We start from the raw sequence: 19,005 nt of genomic DNA on the forward strand, positions 1-19,005 counted from the left end.
CCCTGAAATCGAGAGGAAATTTCACGCGCAAAAATTGATCGTATGAACTCGAAAATTAAGTCCCAGGTCCAGCATCTTCCTACTGATCGTCAGCGAACAGCTCCAAACTTCAACAACTCCGTCAGTCGAAAGGACAGTATCCTCGTCGCATCTCCTCGTTCTCCAGCTCCAAAGTCTTTCCCTGAAATCGAGAGGAGATTTCAGGCGCAAAAGTTCATTGTATGAACTCGAAAACTAAATCCCAGGTCTAGTATCATCCTACTGATCATCAACGAACAGCTCCAGACTTCAACAATTCTACTGGCAACAACTTCGTCAGTCGAAAGGACAGTAACCTCGTCGCACCTTCCCGATCCTCCAGCTCCAAACTCTTTTCCTGAAATCGAGAGGACTTGACTATCGGTTCTCGAGATTCGGGAGGAGGGCTCCGGGGAACTCACGGGGAAGCTCTTTTGTGTCCCTCGGGAACACTTCCGCCCGATGGAGGAAGAAAACGGACTCGAATCGAGAGCGGAGCCGTGGGCTCCTGTAATTGTGCAACTTCGTGGCGACGCAACGAAACAATAACCGCCAGGAAATCGTATCAAACAATACCGGGGGAAGATTGTATCTGGCATTGTGAGCCACCGACAACGTGTCCCTGGCAAACGGCTCCGGCGGACATTACCGCTTTTTACGCCGACCGAAGCCTCCCTTCAGGAACTCCTTCGACATCCTGAAAGGAAGAATCGAGATGCACTCGATGTGCAAACCTTCCACCACGATAACGACACACTTCTGTCGATTGTTTCGCTGCCACTGAAGATAACCTTCCTGGGAAGATTTCGACCATCTTTGTAATCCCACGTTCATGAAATTCCAGTCATGTTGGTCTCTATGAACAAAGTACTTTGTCGTACCTTGATTTGTGATAACATCATGACACATTTTGCCTATCATTTCCTGCGCTGTCAAATTAAGCTACTTATTAAAGAGATTACCTACTGATGGCGTTCATACAATCCATACAATCACGACTATTCTTATCTACAAAGACGTGCAAATATAATTCAAATAATTGTTTACAGTATTTATATAATTTTCAACGCATCGGAACTTCTAGGACACTTCTGGAATAAATAAGACCCTATCAATTTGTTTTACTTTTCTTGGAGGACCTCGCAGAAGTGGCGGCGAGGAAGATGCGTCTTGAAATGTTAATAACTATAAAGGATATTAAAATCGCTGCCAAAGTTGCTATGGAGGCGAAGAAAGCTATGATATCTCGATCGAATCTCTGATGCCATGGCTCATCTGCAGTTGTAGAATGTAGATGAGACATGTCTCCTTTATGGCGTATCACGTATTCCGTCCACCACACAGCAGTCTCCCAAGACTCAGATGGTTTATCCGCAATCAAAGAGTGGAGTTCAACCATCCGCTTTTTATACCTACAAGGAATTTGTTTAATGCAAATATCACAAGTCGTAAAACTTAGGTGGGTTAGTGGGATCTGTTTTAATTAAATTGTGTTTAAATGAGAATTAAGGCGAAAAAATGAAATCTCCCGAGCATCGCGTTCTTCCTCAGTGCGGAAATTAGAAAATGTGAATTAAGAAACTCGGAAGACGCATTTCATCAACATCGTGCATCATTGCACTTTTTTCCTGGGTTTTTTGAGCTATGAACGAATTAGAATGAACACGAAGATGATGAGCAGAGAAGTGGATGTGGAAAAATTTCAAATGAAAATTATAAAATGTGAATTAAAACACTCGGAAGACGCATTTCATCAACACCGTGCATCATTGCACTTTTTTCCTGGGTTTTTCGAGATATGAACGAATTAGGATGAACACGAAGATGATGATAAAATTAGAAAATGTGAATTAAGAAACTCGGAAGACACATTTCATCAACATCGTGCATCATTGCACTTTTTTCCTGGGTTTTTTGAGCTATGAACGAATTAGGATGAACACGAAGATGGTGAGTAGAGAAGGACAGAACCTGGGATTGATGATAAGGTCCCTGATTGCCTCTTCAAACTCGGATCTCTTCAAGTCAATAATTTCCAGACATCTCGCCACCCCGAGAGACACCAATTTCGAAACCTGCCAATCTTGGTCAGCTAAAATAGGCATTCCCAAAAGAGGCACTGAATTGTTAATCGCTTCTTCAGTGCTTTGCAAACCACCCTGGTAGATGAAAAGTTTAATATTGGGATGGGCTGAAATAAAGAAACGATCCGTAAAACGATCCTTTCCGAAAAAATGCTGCAAGCGAGTCCCCCAATAAACATTTGCTTGTTCCAAACGTGCATTTGGAACAACCAAATATTTCCCTAAACCGGAAAGCTTCCACATAGTACCCTATAGTCACCCTATAAACATTTGATTGTTCGAAACATGCGTTTGGAACAATCAAACGATTCCCTAAACAGGAAAGCTTCCAAATAGTAATTCCAGTAGGATAAAATCATTGCCAAGTATTTTTCCCTATTCGTTGCTAAATATCACAGAAGAGAGTTTTTTTTAAGATGTCTCGTGGATTTCATCTGATTTTCAACATTTTCAAAGAAACTACACAAAGGACGGATTAGAGATAATGAAACGTGGCAATTGTGATCACATCATTACGGCTGATTACCTAGAACCTTTTTCTGTGACACCCACTCTACAATGCGGACATTTCCCTTCTTCTCCAGGAAACTATTTTCCGAGGCCTTCCAAAGCACTCGCCACGGCAGACCGGAGAACACCTCGTAGAACAATTCCTTTGTTTCCATTGGCAACATATTGTTCGTCACAGTTGACCCAAGACTCGCGTAGATAAATCCTTCATTAGCATCGTCTAAGAACTTCTGAAGATCCTACATGAGAAACGCAACCGAATGTTATTTGCAATCCCAGACAGACAATTGACGCAAAACTTGCATGAAATCTGCCTAATAGAAGATCATGAAACGAGTCATGAAGATGTTGCTTATGAACCCTCATTTGGAACTCTAATCTGCAGGACACAATGATGAACCAGAAATACTTAGTTATGAAACAAAGTTAAGTACAAGCAATGTCTAAATGTATGGCTAGATTAATCTCACGCATTGTTGATAAACAATTGCAGCGTCCATAATTCCCAATGTAGACTGTAAAAGACATCAACTTCAATATAAATGAGACGCGCCAACTTCTGTTCCCCTTTGAGTATCCACCACGACATTCCCACCAAAAAGGGTGTAGATGAATGTGACTTCATCGACGTGGATTAAATTTCATAGCGCCTTTCATATCCTCTTAATAGTTCAAACGAAAGGATGTACTTCTGGCAAAGGTGGCGGCTTCTTTAACTCCACCTGGATGCCACCTATGAAGACGACTTTCGGGACGATAGGTGCACCTTCCGAGATTGGCAACTGATGGTTCACCAGCAACATTCAATTTCATAGCGCCTTTCATATCCTCTTAACAGTTCAAACGAAAGGATGTACTTCTGGCAAAGGTGGCGGCTTCTTTAACTCCACCTGGATGCCACCTATGTAGACGACTTTCGGGGCGATAAGCGCAGCTTCCGAGATTGGCAACTGTTGGTTCACCATCAACAGACTCATGTTCTTCTCGATGTCCCCGATGTAGGGCATATCGTGACCGAGGTACTTCCTCGCCAATCTGTCCAACTCGCCCATGTAATTAGCCCGGATATCGTAGATGAGCCGCCAAACTTCAACGAAATTAACCACTCTTTTCCAAAATGGTAAGTTGATGCCGGATCGCCTCTGAAGCTCCCACATGGAAGGATGAGATGTCATTACTGGTTCACCAATGGAGTATCGATTCAAGCTGGACTCACCCAGCGATGTGACACCTAGATTGATCAGAAGACAAATGAAAAGTGGCCCACTGTCTTTATAAAATTGTCTACACGCTTCGTAAAACCGGGAATAATGTGATATCCGTGATAGTTAATTGAAATGGCACAGCAAGTGTGCCACACTATGACTCTAAAACGAAGTTAGTGGGACAATTTCGAGTGGAAGTGCTTTATTTGCGTTCCCTGATGGTATCAGCATCAAGCAATATCCCTGGTTCACCAATTCAAGCTGGAAACACCTAGCGACGTGACACCTACATTGATCAGAAGACAAATGAAAAGTGGGGCCCACTGTCTTTATAAAATTGTCTACACGCTTCGTAAAACCGGGAATAATGTGATATCCGTGATAGTTGAAAGCCACATTACTTATGCATCAACCTAATATACCCGCGGGATTTCTTACACAACTCCATCTTACCTATTAGAGGAGCATTGAACCTCCAAGCGAAACTATACATCGCGTGCCAACAAAAGACTTCAACAAAGACCACATCAAATCTCTGGACTTCAGACTCATACAGCTTCCTGACGTTCGGGTCCTCGAAGATGCTCACAACTGCACTTCCCATGCCATCGAAAACTTTCGGAACTATGTCCACCCAAGAAGATGTCCGTCGCCACTCGATGTAATTAACGTCCGGTAAATGTTCACGAGCGAACCCCAAGTCGATCTCTGTGAAGTTCCTCAGGGTGGGATCCCCGACAGGGTGTGTGGTGAGCATCACGATTTCGTGCCCACGTTTGTTCAGAGCCAACATCAGTGCATGGAAGACCCTCTGATGACTGTAAGCTGCTGTCGGGAATATCCCGAGAATCCTCGCACCATCAGTTTCCCAGTTTTTTCGAATGGCAAACCACACAAAGACTATAAGGACCCTTTTCATCTTCGCGTCTATGCAGCCAGGTCGAGTGAAGCTATTGCGCGCTGTGTGTCGCGATGCATCAATGACCACTTTTTTATTGTTCCCCCCAATATGTGATCTTCTAACTCGTGTGTTAATTGTGTGATCGAAGAGGTTTTTCTGCCCTGCTTGTTCCTAGAGCAGAAGATTGACTGAACTGACTTTGAACAATGGACAAATTCTTGGTGGCAATTCAAAGCCGCCGTTTGTCGCAATAGGGTACCTTATGACAATTGACGTGTTGGGGATCCAGACATTCTGGCTATTGTCTAACAGTGTGTTAATTGTGTGGTCGCAGAGGTTTTCCTGTCCCGCTTGTTCCTAGAGCTTTGAACAATGGACAAATTGTTGGTTGCAATTCAAAGCCGTCGTTTATCGCAATAGGGTACCTTATGACAATTGACGCGTTGGGGATCCAGACATTCTGGCTATTGTGTAACTCGTGTGTTAATTGTGTGATCGCAGACGTTTCCCTGCCCCGCTTGTTCCTAGAGCAGAAGATTGACTGAACTGACTTTGAACAATGGACAAATTCTTGGTTGCAATTCAAAGCCGCCGTTTATCGTAATGGGGTACCTTATGACAATTGACGAGTTGGGAATAAGTCATTCTGGCATATCGGTAATGCATCGAATTTAATTAAGATTAGCAATAAGGAGACCATGCTAAAATAGGATTCCCTTAATTACCACGTTTCATTGTGCGGTCAGATACATATACTGTTCTAAGAGATGGAATTAAAGGACAGGCTAGTTCATTCTGACGTACCGATTATGAAATTCTACCAGATTGCATGCCCTATCATGTGACGCTATGACGAGAGATTTCATTTCGGATATTCATCCTCGATCAGTATGTAAAAATAATACCGGCAAGATTGCTTATCTTTCTGTCCCCTACCAGATATCGCGGAAATTTAAATTCTCATGCTGCTTATCTATTCTAATTTAGGTTAGAGTACTTAGAAGCGCTTTGTAGTCACCTTCTGCTAAGTGGAAGTAGTAATTACTTTCCACCCGACTTCCGGCATTGAAAGAAACGAATAACCACTTATCATAATCTTTACCCGATTTTAAGAAAATTCCTGAATAGTTCTCTTGGTCTCTTTACTCTTCATGTCTCAGCAGATCGATCGCTCGATCGATCAGCGATTTCTGGATCGGTGACACCGACTTGGCGGCGCATGCGCAAGTGAGGTGTTGGCCAATTTCGCGGCTCTCTCGATTGTCGCGGCCCTTCCCCCTTCCCCCTGTCAGCCATGAAAATTGATTTCACGTGATTAGAGGCAGGTTACGGTCAATTTGCCGGCGATATGCAAACCGGCTGGAAGTGAAACCATTTTCGCCCAGAAAGTGAAAGTGGAGGCGCCTACCCAACCATGGCGAGGCCATGGCTCGCGAAGATAAAAAACGTGAAAAGGACGAAAATGGCAAGGAAACAAAAGAGAAGAGAACGCGTCGATGCCCCGAGAGATAAACCTAGTCAAATTAACTCCTTTTCACTACATTTTATAGGACAATATGGAGCGAAATGCATTTCCTAGCAAAATGAATAAATTAAATTAAATTGGAATTGAATTATAAAAATTAGTATTGTCAATTTCCCATGCGATAGTTGAACTGAACGATTTAATTCGACGTTACGTTCCTGATAAATCGACGTTTAGAGTAAAGGGACCTAGCGTTTAGTAGAGGCCAAATGAACTTGTCTCGAAACGCTTCCGCATCTTTTCATCAATGATTGCATTGATTTATATTTCCGTGACTGTGGTACCAAGTCCATGACATAACTATCACAAGAATGAGAGAACAATTAAACGACAGTAAAAAGACCTAGCGTCTAGTAGAGGCCTATGAACTTGTCTCGAAACGCTTCCCCATCTTTTCATCAATGATTGCATTGATTTATGTTTCCGTATCTGTGGTACCAAGTCCATGACAAACCCATCACAAGAATGGAAGAACAATTCAGCGACATGGATGTTATAAAAGGAAATAGTCCGGAATGGGACTGGAAATGGAAGAAACTCTGTGCGAAAAGTTGGCCCCACACGCAGAAGGTCCTTTACATTACGCGTTTCGATCGTCCAAGGAAGGAAACCCCTTTGCACCCAAAGGACCTCATCTCGCGATCGACGGGCTTCGAAGGAAGTTGGCTGAAATCGAGGGTCGTGCCTTCAAGACTCTTTACCGGCAAATGAAGTTCCAGCTTTCGATGCGGAGTAATCGAGGAGTATTACTCCCGGGAAATATCCCTTTTCCCTGGGTCAAAGAGAAAAAGCCGAGGGTAGTAACGGGGGCGAAGCTGGTCCCGGTCCTCCCAGTGCGGGAATCGAGTCGAACGTAACTCATTACGGGTGCACACCATTTTTATTCCCAATTCTCCAGAGCCTACGTTCCTTTAATCAACCGGGACGGCGGCTCGCCTTCGGAATTATCCTGTCGGACTTCCGAGATCGATTCCTTGGGTGATCCATCGCATCGGTAGACAGGTTCCTCGCCTCCCTCTGGAGAAGCTTCTTCCCGGGGAGACATTTGCCTTATCCCCAGGATCAGGGAATGAAGATGAGATTATGTATTCGCAGATCTAATTTCAGTACCGAGATGCCGGGGAAGAATGGATCGTAGAAGTTATTAGAATCTCTGATTCATCAGGAGCTTTCAATAGGGATATGTCTGCAACGTGTTCCTGTCGTTGAACAATTGCTTGGATTCAAACCTGTGCAACCTGTCCAATGTGTCCATGACGGACTGATCTCCTTGATTCTTCATGATATCCATGATATGGGAATATGCCTACCGACGTGTTCCTGCCGCTGAACAATTGCTTGGATTCAAACCTATCCAGTATGTCCATGATGGACCCTCATTGATCTCTTTGATTGTTCATGATATCCATGATTTGGGAATATGCCTCCAACGTGTTCCTGCCGCTGAACAATTGCTTGGATTCAAACCTATCCAGTATGTCTATGATGAACCCTCATTGATCTCTTTGATTGTTCATGATATCCATGATTTGGGAATATGCCTCCCGACGTGTTCCTGCCGCTGAACAATTGCTTGGATTCAAACCTATCCAGTATGTCCATGATGGACCCTCATTGATCTCTTTGATTGTTCATGATATCCATGATTTGGGAATATGCCTACCGACGTGTTCCTGCCGCTGAACAATTGCTTGGATTCAAACCTATCCAGTATGTCTATGATGGACACTCATTGGTCTCTTTGATTGTTCATGGTATTCATGATATAGCAATATGCCTACCGACGTGTTCCTGCCACTGAACAATTGCTTGGATTCAAACCTATCCAGTATGTCCATGATGAACCCTCATTGATCTCTTTGATTCTTCATGATATCCATGATTTGGGAATATGCCTCCAACGTATTCCTGTCGCTGAACAATTGCTTGGATTCAAACCTATCCAGTATGTCCATGATGGACACTCATTGATCTCTTTGATTGTTCATGATATCCATGATATTCCCGAATATCATTCATGACATTACATGGGAAAAAAAATGTTCAGGAAACCCCAAATTGTGGTAATCCCTATTGCAAGGCAACCTTAGAAGAAGGTTGCCGGAATCAGCGTAACACACTAAAAAGAACATGGTAAGGGTTACATAACCATCTAGTCCATCTAACTATAAGGAACCAGTTGTTCCAAACCTTGTACATAGTTGTGAATGACCATTTAGAAATTTACGGTCGACTTTTGTAACTACATACGTTATCCTTATGTCCCCATCAGTGTTCTCATACGTTTGCTACCTTAAGTCATAAAATGTGATTTAATGGGCAAAAGGGTGGTTTCTCGATGATCACATCCCTTTTCCCTCTTCGTCATCGAGGTCTAGGCTGTTGTCATTAAACGTAAGGAATAATAAAGGGTCTTATAAGTAACCGAGCTGTCCGCATCGCCTCCTCCACTCCCAGAGTGTTCTAACTTGTCGAACAATAGTCCGGACCCTCTCGTTCCTCATATCAAAGCCTTCAAGAATTGGACATCGATGAAAATATCAGAGCCTTCAAGAATTGGACCCAGTCGAAAAGTGTCTTTTCGATCATCGAACTTCTTCTTGCCCAACCTCGAGGATGGGCAAGTGCCTCGAAGAGCCCTAGGTGGAACTCCAACCTTGTAGGACAGGACGCCGTCCCCATTACGGCAACCGCAAGGGAACTTCATTACGATCGTTACGAATACAGAGCCGGAATGCCGGTAACATGATTAGCTTGCACGGTAACGCGATTACCTTGCCCGACCGAACGAGGGCAAAGAGTTACCCCCCTCGTCGTGTTTGCGACGCTCGTAATGGCAGGAGATGGACCAATTCCAAACCCCTCCCCCCCCAGGGAGAAAAATCGATGTTGCGGGTTCGATCGATGGAATTCGATTAATTATTCATTATCATAGGACACATTCCCAAGGTGCGCCCACCCTTATCATGGGTAGGTGGGGCCTCCAACAGAAACAATGTATTTTTATGTTAGGAGCTGATGGGGGGTAAGTGATTTCTGCATAGTCGGTGGCCAGGTCGTCAATTACATCCCAGTCATCACAATGGCCTAAGGATGTCTAAAAGATGGCGAATTTGGATTGATGTGGGTAAATGATTTCTGTATAGTCGGTGGCCAGGTCGTCACTAGACTAAAGGATGTCTAAAAGACGGCGAATTTGGTTTTAAGGGGGTAAATGATTTCTGCATAGTCGGTGGCCAGGTCGTCAATTACATCCCAGACATCACAATGGCCTAAGGATGTCTAAAAGATGGCGAATTTGGTTTGAATTAATGTACAAAAACGACAGGTGGAGTATGCCATTTGGTACAATACCCAATATAATTCGACCCAGCTGTCGATATAAAAACGAACGTCGCCAACGTAGGCATTTAGAAAGATCTTTTCTTCATCGACGTCGATGAAGTTCCTCGACGTGTTTCGCTTCACCTCAAGAAAAAAACTGAAAGAAATCAAGAATTCCATGCACGGCTTCGATACCGAAATGTAAGTAGATAAGTAGTTGGTGAATAATCATTGTTTACCTTGTAGTGTCGTTTCTGAAGTCGGCCATTTCTTCTATTCGAAGCTTTTAATATTTATAGGTGTCGTTGTTATGTATGGAAAGTGTCTCGCATATTTATGAGTGAAGTTTGCGAAAAGGGGCTTAAGAGAAAACTGAAAAAGGAATCTAGAATGCCATCCACGCCTTCGATAACACGCACGGGTGCCATCGGCGCCATCTCGCGGAGGCGCGTCGAACGAAACGGTCGAAGCTTGTTTCTCGAGTGGACCGAAGTTAATTCCAAACTCGTATTCCTCGGCTGCAATTTAGCACGTTTCAGCCCGAAGATGCTCCCCTCGGAGTCGCGAAGTTGCTGAATTAAATAACCCCGAGGAAGAAGTTCCCAAGGGGAGAAAGAACTCGGATAATCGAGCCGAAGGATACGAGATTGTTAAGCCTGGACTATGATTTCTTCGAGATTTTATCCCTAAGACATTTTAATGATAGAGCTTAACGACTTTGCATCGCTGCCTCCATTTCCACCCCCTTTCTGGACATAACATTTTAAACACGGATTTCATATAATTTGGATAGGTACCTCGTACTCGTGGAAATTTGGATTTTTCGACTCTAATGGATTCCCTGACGTTAGGGAAATTCAGAGCCCCCCAGAACCTCGAAAGCGTTAAAATGACCATCTTCGAATTTTTTTTCCATGGCTTAGGGTCCTCGCAGTGGCTTGCATTAATTTGTACAAGTAAATCGAGGGGAGTACTTATGCTGAGAATTTTTTCGGACCGATACGAGTAGTCCTTGGCAGTGAACAAAATTAAAGTCCTTGAAAACGTTCAGATCTTCCTTTTGACTATCTTCATCATTTTTTCTCTGTGGCTCAAGGTTCCAGCAGGATCTTAAATTAATTCATGGACATACCCTAAGGATAGTACTTGAACTCAGAATTTTTTTAAACCGATAGGACTTGGCCTTGATAGTTAAAAAAAATTCAGAGCCTCCCAGAACCTGAAAAACGTTAAAATGGCCATTTTCAAAATTTCTCTATTTTTTCTTAACAGCTCTGGCTCTTGTAAAAAAAATCGCACAAGCGTCTACATTACAGAATCATCCCAATAGACTTGTTAATTTTGTTTGTGCCTCAAACTGGAGTCCAGGTTCACACAGCCCGTAGTTTATCCTGACACTTTGATAAAACTACGCCTTTATTACTCGTACTAAGTGATCGGTACAAACCACGCCCATATTAGGTTAGGTTAGGTTGGATTAGGTTGAATTAGGTTGCATTAGGTTGCATTAGGTTGCATTAGGTTGCATTAGGTTGCATTAGGTTGCATTAGGTTGCATTAGGTTGGATTAGGTTGCATTAGGTTAGGTCAGAAAACGGATGCAGCCTCAAAACACACTTCTTTCAGAATTCCTGGTAAGTTAAACAAATTTCTTTCTTCACATGGGTATCTTGAATTGCATTATATCGTTGTAAATGAAATACATACAAATCAATTATCAGATAATGGAATTATGGGGCTTAGCAAGGCACTACCAGCAACAAAAAGAAAAATCCGAATCTAGACCATGTGCAGTTAAATTGTTTAAATAGAGGCGGAAGGCGAAGAAGCGTTTCCGCGTATTCGCATTCTCGTTCGCGCATTAAACGACCGTGGGAATAATCTTATCATTCGTATCAATACACTTAGGTTCTTGTATTCATCAACCTGTAAGTTGTTGGGCGATATAGCTAACCTGCAGTTTCCATTCAAGCTCCGAAACATGCGAACCTACAGCGGGCCATTGGTCGCCATTTTGGTAATTTGGTACGTGACGTCACACACGGGATTTTTCGACACTTAGTAGCAGAAAATATTTTCCCTCCTACTATCTATGTATACATTTCACTAATATCGTACACTTTGTAAATATTTACCCAACGTTTGAAATATTTGCAATGCACTTAATAATGTTATTTTAACGATATTTGTTTAATATTAGATCCACGTGTTTTCCTGATATTTTTCTTACATACATACGAAACATTTCCTTTAATTTTAACATAGATCTTCTTTAAATATTACCTGCCGAATTCATTGTAAACATTTTTAAAAATATTTATGATCAAAGTCAGATTTTTTTTGCTACAGTAATGAAGTGGCGGAACGAAAATATTGCAAATATTTGTCATGCACTTTTTACACCGAATGAAGTGTCCGATAATAATTGTAAAGTATAAAATGTACTTTCATTATATGTTTATAAATTTAAAAATTAACTTCCGTATATGTTTATGTATTATTAAAACTGAATATGTCATTGAGATTTTCAAGAAATATTTTCGATATCTTCGAACGAAATCCACAAGACATCTTAAACAATCTAAAGATTGAGATATTCAGCGAAGATAATTAAAAAATATTTAGAAAATATTTTATGCTACTAGGGTTCTTTTAAACAATTATTGCGTACTCTTTAATTACTCAAAAGTCCGCTTAAGGGATTATTTTTAAATGAAAGTTTGTATTTGTTTCCAGCTTACCAAGATACTGTATTTGCAATAATGAGAATAAAACTGACTATTTGCAATTTCCGGAAGGTTTCATATTAGGCGCAGCTTCATCGGCTTATCAAATCGAAGGAGCTTGGAAAGTAAGCGGTACGTTTAATTAGGCCAAAGAAAAATCCTGGAAAATTCATATTGGGTTATGAATATTTTTGTCATTTATTTCAGACAAAGGTGAAAGCCAGTGGGATTATTATGCACATAAAGGCAATACCATTTACGATAACAGTACTGGTGACATAGCCTGTGATTCGTACTACAAGATCAAGGAGGATGTGGCTTTATTGAAAAAATTAGGCGTAAGACCGTGCAATTTTTACTCACATGCATTTCTATATAAAAATGTTCATGTATCAGTACACATGCTTTATAAATTACACAGAGATCTCGTTCATGAAACTTTTCGCCAAACTGAATGAATTCGAATCGCTTGAAACTTTGACAGCGTGAATATGGAGGCTGTAAAGAAGATCCCGACACCCATGAAATTTCATAAACTTTCAAATTTGTTTATACACATTTTAAATTATCGTATAAAAAATTTAATTCCGTGTATGTCAGGACCTTCTGTATAGCCTCCATATTCACATTGCAAAGTTTGAAAGGATTCGATACACCCAATTTGGAGAAAAGTTTCATGAACAGTTGACCTGTCAGCGATGCGTAACGCTTTTTCGTTTCATTTAATCTTTTCTAGCATTTTACTCTTGAAATGTATGCTCGGGCGTCGCATAAAAAGTTCTACTTCAAAAAGTTCATATCCACATTTATTCCAGTTCCACACAACAAAACACCATATACCACATAGACACACGTACGGCGAGGGGATACATTTCAATGTGTTACGCTTTTTCGTTTCAACTAACCCTTTCCAGCATTTTTCTCCTCAAATGAAGGCTCGGGCGCCGCATAAAAAGTTCTACTTAAAATATTAGGACGTCAAGGATGAAATTTGTAGAAAAAGAGGCAAAGTTGATTAACAATTACCAAATTTCATCCTCGACGACCAGATAGTTCATATCCCCTTTTCTTCCAGTTCGACACGTACCGCTTCTCCTTGAGCTGGGCGCGGATATTGCCCGGAGGTTTTGCAAATAAGGTGAGCAAAGATGGTCTCGACCACTACAAGAAGGTGGTGGACGAGCTTTTGGCGAACGGCATCGAGCCCATGGTGACCATATACCATTGGGACCATCCCCAAGTGCTGGAGGAGTACGGAGGCTGGCAGAACGAGAAGATGGTCGACTGGTTCGCCCAGTACGCCAGATTAGTGTTTCGGGAATTCGGGGACAAGGTGAAGATGTTCGCGACCATCAACGAGCCTACTGTCATTTGTCTGATGGGGTACGGCATGAGGAAACACGCACCCGGGAAGACCCTACCAGGCATTGGGGACTACAATTGCGTCCACAACTTATTGAAAGGCCATGCAGCAGCCTATCGGATATACGATAAGGAGTTTCGGCCAGCCCAAAATGGCAGGATCGGCTTGGCTCTGAACCTGGTGGCGCATTATCCAAAGACTATGAAGGACATCCTGGCTGCCGAGATAGCCCATCAGTTTAAGAACGGATGGACCCTGCATCCGATATTCTCCAAAAAGGGAGACTATCCCTCCACCATGAAGACTATTGTTGGCATCAGGAGCAGCGTGGGTGGATACCCTACCTCGAGACTTCCAAAGCTTTCTCAGGAATGGATCGACACCATTAGGTAGTGCGTCATTTCTAACTTTAACTAATAGGGAAAAAGAGCTGATAGGGTAGTGATAGGAGCTGGGTGGATGCCCCACTTCGAGACTTCCAAAGCTTTCTCAGGAATGGATCGACACCATTAGGTAGTGCGTCATTTCTAACTTTAACTAATAGGGAAAAACAGCTGATAGGATAGTGATAGGAGCTGGGAGGATACACGATAAAATCTGCGTCAGGATTAAATATCATCACGTGTATGTATTTTATATAAAATGCTAATCTTTTTCCAGAGGATCTGCCGACTTTTTAGGAATTAATCAGTATTCCGGCAATATCGTAGAATTTGGCACGGAGGGCTCTGATCCGTCCTTTATCCGAGACCAAGGTGTCATTATCTCGACGGACCCATCCTGGGAACAATCAGCTTCTGACTGGCTATCAGTAAGCAATTATTACCAATTACACGATCTCAGTTACTCATTTTCCGGCAGAAAGTTCCACAACGCCTAACAATGAAATCTGAGATGACCATATACATTACCCCTCGCATTAGGTGGTGGGAAAAGTAATGACGCATTTTCCTACCATATGACAGGGATAAAATGCGCCATTACTTTTCCGACCATGTCCATTACCTCTCGCATTAGGTAGCCGGAAAAGTAATGACGCATTTTCCTACAAGATGATATAGACAAAATGTGTCATAACTTTTCCGACAATCTAATAGTTCGGGATAGTGCCACTTGACAGTACCTCATTAGCATGGAATAATTTCTAATTATCTTCTCTAATCATTCCTAAATATCTCAAGCGACAGATTTATTAAGACGTCCCTTGGATTTCATTTAAAAATATCTGAAATGTTTGTTGAAAGTCTCGATGATATATATAGTTTTAATCATTTATGAACATATCTCGAAACCCTTTAACATTTAATTTGGAATTTTCAGATCGTGCCAGAAAGTATGGGTGACATACTTCGGAAAGTCGCGAAAGAGTATAACAATCCGGTAATTTATATTACCGAAAATGGCTTATCAGACTTGGGTGAGATAGATGATGATAAGAGAATAAAGTATTATCGGGAGTACTTGAAGCAGATGCTGTTGGCTGTTAATCGAGATGGTGTAAACGTTAAGGGATACTATATATGGTCATTTCTCGATAGTTTCGAGTGGGACCGAGGATATAGGTTAGTATATGAAATCATGAAAAAATTAATAACCTCTTTCCTAATGACTAAATAATTCCTAAATATTTTTTTTTGTAACCATTATTATTTCGGAAGATATCTAAACTACGTCTTGATGCTATCTTGATTTTAATCTGGGATAAATAAATATATATTTTTTTAATGACACCTCATGAGTATCGAAAGCTTCCTTAAAGCCTCCATTTTCATTTAATTTTCCAAATAAATCAATGCACCAACTTAGGAAGAAAATTTTCTAAATAATTTAATACTTCAGAAACTACATTCGCATTATTGTAACGTGCAATATCTCTTTTTTTTCAGTGAACGCTTTGGTATAGTTAGTGTAAACTTTACCGATCCGAACCGCAGAAGGACTTTGAAAAAGTCAGCTCTTTGGTGGGAAAATATTCTAAGGACGCGGAGATTGGATTCTTGAATTCATATCAATGAACTCTACCGGACTCTACTTGGACACTTCAAGTTCTGAACACTTCACATTTGTTGTCTCAGTGTACATGTGACATATTATAAAAACCACGTGCTCATATAAAAAGGTGTTAATATTTAAAAATATTCCCCAGAATGTCATGAACAATTATATGAAATATCCCCTATCGACGCACAGATTGGATCCTTCAATTCATATCAATGAACTCTATCGGACTCTACTTTGAACACGGAGCCATTTCATATGGGCGAAATTCGTTTGACCGTGCAGGCAAAATTGGACCAAACGTCGAGCGCCTTTAGACGATCTTAGTAGCCAATGGACTAATTCCAGTTCATACAAAAAGATATTGATATTTTTGACGATTTCCAACAATGTCCTAAACAATGATATGAAATATGTCCTATCGACATCACCGCCAATCGTTTTCCCCTACATAGCAGGAATGTATCACTGACATTTCATAAACTAGATGTTTATTAACTTTTATTGAAACGTCAAAACTAATCCAGCAAAAACTACAAATTGATATCTATCGACACGTCCTGCGGAAAATCCAAGGGAATCGAGCAGAGTATTGTTTTAATTCCAGCCTGTCAGGAGTCGAGATCGATTCGATTGATACGACGATAGCAGATGTATACATATATGGGGACGAGTGTCAAAAGTGTCATCTCGTGACACCAGGTCACTAGAAGTGTCCCCGACTCGATTGAGAACCTGCTGCACTTGACTCGATATGAATCACTATCGTCCCTGTTTTTTTTTTATGCGCCAAATCGCAATTGCACGACGAAGTAATGGAACCAAGAAATTGGACTAATTAAGAGGATATGAAAGAGGCATTCTATATATATAAAATGATAAAATTATACGAAACGCGAGACTTCGCGCCCAGTACGCCAGATTAGTGTTTCGGGAATTCGGGGACAAGGTGAAGATGTTCGCGACCATCAACGAGCCTACTGTCATTTGTCTGATGGGGATTAGGTTGNTGTTGTCTCAGTGTACATGTGACATATTATAAAAACCACGTGCTCATATAAAAAGGTGTTAATATTTAAAAATATTCCCCAGAATGTCATGAACAATTATATGAAATATCCCCTATCGACGCACAGATTGGATCCTTCAATTCATATCAATGAACTCTATCGGACTCTACTTTGAACACGGAGCCATTTCATATGGGCGAAATTCGTTTGACCGTGCAGGCAAAATTGGACCAAACGTCGAGCGCCTTTAGACGATCTTAGTAGCCAATGGACTAATTCCAGTTCATACAAAAAGATATTGATATTTTTGACGATTTCCAACAATGTCCTAAACAATGATATGAAATATGTCCTATCGACATCACCGCCAATCGTTTTCCCCTACATAGCAGGAATGTATCACTGACATTTCATAAACTAGATGTTTATTAACTTTTATTGAAACGTCAAAACTAATCCAGCAAAAACTACAAATTGATATCTATCGACACGTCCTGCGGAAAATCCAAGGGAATCGAGCAGAGTATTGTTTTAATTCCAGCCTGTCAGGAGTCGAGATCGATTCGATTGATACGACGATAGCAGATGTATACATATATGGGGACGAGTGTCAAAAGTGTCATCTCGTGACACCAGGTCACTAGAAGTGTCCCCGACTCGATTGAGAACCTGCTGCACTTGACTCGATATGAATCACTATCGTCCCTGTTTTTTTTTTATGCGCCAAATCGCAATTGCACGACGAAGTAATGGAACCAAGAAATTGGACTAATTAAGAGGATATGAAAGAGGCATTCTATATATATAAAATGATAAAATTATACGAAACGCGAGACTTCGTCATGACTTAAGGTGATATGAAAGAGTTACATATAAGAGTATATATATACAATGATTATTTCATTGAACCATTTTTAAAATACCTATAAACAAATTTGAAAAGAATTGAAATTTCATGAGTTTCAGGACCTTCCTTATAGGCTCCCTATTCACGTTGTAAAGTTTTAAACTATTCGGTAAATCGAGTTGGGAGAAAAGTTTTATAAACAATACCTCTTCGATGCCACTTTCACATAACCTTAAAAAAAGAACTGGCTCCTTCCAAATGATCCACCTATACCTGAAAAGGGACACATAAGAACAGGCAAAGTAGAAGATTGAAGAAACACCAGGAAGTCCTCAGATACCTTGAAGTGGCCCATCTAAAGCTGAAAGGGAACAAAATGGTACAAGCGAAACCATCGGGAAAGCCAGAAAGAGACGGGAATGAAAGAGCTAATAACTTGCTAAAGTGACCAAAAGCCAAGACTATTTCGCAGGACATCGATCTCGTACAATTGATCCAGGAGAGATATATTCAATTGTACATTGCTTGGCGTGAGAAAAAAAAAAATCTAGAATATTTATCAGACTTAAAGGTAGACTCGAGAAAATCTCGTGAAAACGACAGTTCACAGTCTCTTTCCGTCAATCCCGACAAAATGACATAGAGAAAAAATATGAGGGACAAGGTGGCGAAAAAAATTGATGACTGTCCATTCGAAAGAATGGAAGGCCATCGTAGTTGCCCTCTTCTTAAGGGGCCGCTTCGGCATATAGCCTCTTCGACTCTTGCAGTCTCTTCGGGCAGAGCCCCCTACGTCTCGAACGCTTGGCAATCCCCTGATTTTTCGGATTAAAAAAGAAAAAAAAAAGAATCACTCCGCGAGCAGATCTAAAAGCTAGCAAAACGACGACCTGCGATCCGAGGATGCGCAGTCCGTTCGTATTGCACATTTACCCGGATTCCCAAGCGCGGTCTAATTGATTTCATTCCTGAAAGAAAATTGTCATAATCGCGGGCGTCCGGGAGTACCCTGAGCGAATAATTTACTTTCCATCCTGCAACTAATTCCTCGCGGCGATCCAGACGTTCCATATTGAAGAAACTTCACGATTCGAGTAAATTTGATTTTGTAAGAATCAGAGAGGACAACTCGTTAACATCCGGCGGAAGGGATTTCGTGAAAATAATTTTACGTCCAAAGTTGGTCCGAAAATTTTCGGAAAATCGGTAAAAAAAAATGTATCGCGAGAATTCTTCTTTCTGGAAAGTTATTTTTTCTCTCGGAGTAGAGTTCCGGACGCAGGACGAACATCCTCCGCCCTTCCAGAAGGGCGAACGATGTAATGGTATCCCAGGTCCGGGATCTCTCCCCAAACCCCCGGGAAGAGATCCCGCCCTGGCCCTGCCTACTTAAATCTACACATTCGCTCTCGAAAATTATCCTACCTCCCTAGCTATATTTAAAAAAATCAACCTCATTCTCTCCAACACATTCACTCCACGATTCTCACTCAT

The 19,005-nt window shown here is 41.4% G+C and overlaps 2 protein-coding genes across 5 annotated transcripts; one reads left to right on the forward strand and one right to left on the reverse strand.

Moving 5' to 3' along the window:
• Positions 1-1,022: 1,022 nt before the first annotated feature.
• Positions 1,023-9,630, reverse strand: LOC105703418 (UDP-glucuronosyltransferase). 4 transcript variants are annotated; one of them, XM_023432375.1, is made up of 7 exons: positions 5,331-5,791; positions 5,144-5,242; positions 4,271-5,081; positions 3,470-3,843; positions 2,629-2,851; positions 1,990-2,209; positions 1,023-1,430 (listed from the first exon to the last, which is right to left on the reverse strand). In XM_023432375.1, exons 3-7 carry the CDS (start codon positions 4,734-4,736, stop codon positions 1,130-1,132), a joined length of 1,584 nt encoding a protein of 527 aa, XP_023288143.1. In that variant the 5' UTR covers positions 4,737-5,081; positions 5,144-5,242; positions 5,331-5,791; the 3' UTR covers positions 1,023-1,129. The 4 variants fall into 4 exon arrangements, with proteins under 4 accessions (XP_023288143.1, XP_023288142.1, XP_012287226.1 ...); XM_023432374.1 differs by having other exon boundaries at positions 4,271-4,889; positions 4,978-5,242; XM_012431803.1 differs by lacking the exons at positions 5,144-5,242; positions 5,331-5,791 and adding an exon at positions 9,598-9,630 and having other exon boundaries at positions 4,271-4,889.
• A 1,816-nt stretch (positions 9,631-11,446) lies between these two features.
• Positions 11,447-15,804, forward strand: LOC105703419 (myrosinase 1). Its single transcript, XM_012431804.2, has 7 exons — positions 11,447-11,592; positions 12,304-12,425; positions 12,501-12,631; positions 13,369-14,045; positions 14,317-14,467; positions 14,977-15,218; positions 15,543-15,804. Exons 1-7 carry the CDS (start codon positions 11,549-11,551, stop codon positions 15,655-15,657), a joined length of 1,482 nt encoding a protein of 493 aa, XP_012287227.1. The 5' UTR covers positions 11,447-11,548; the 3' UTR covers positions 15,658-15,804.
• Positions 15,805-19,005: the final 3,201 nt, after the last annotated feature.

The sequence above is a fragment of the Orussus abietinus genome, unplaced genomic scaffold, assembly GCF_000612105.2.
Source record: "Orussus abietinus isolate OABI.00-Male unplaced genomic scaffold, Oabi_2.0 scaffold292, whole genome shotgun sequence".
Taxonomy (NCBI): domain Eukaryota; kingdom Metazoa; phylum Arthropoda; class Insecta; order Hymenoptera; family Orussidae; genus Orussus; species Orussus abietinus.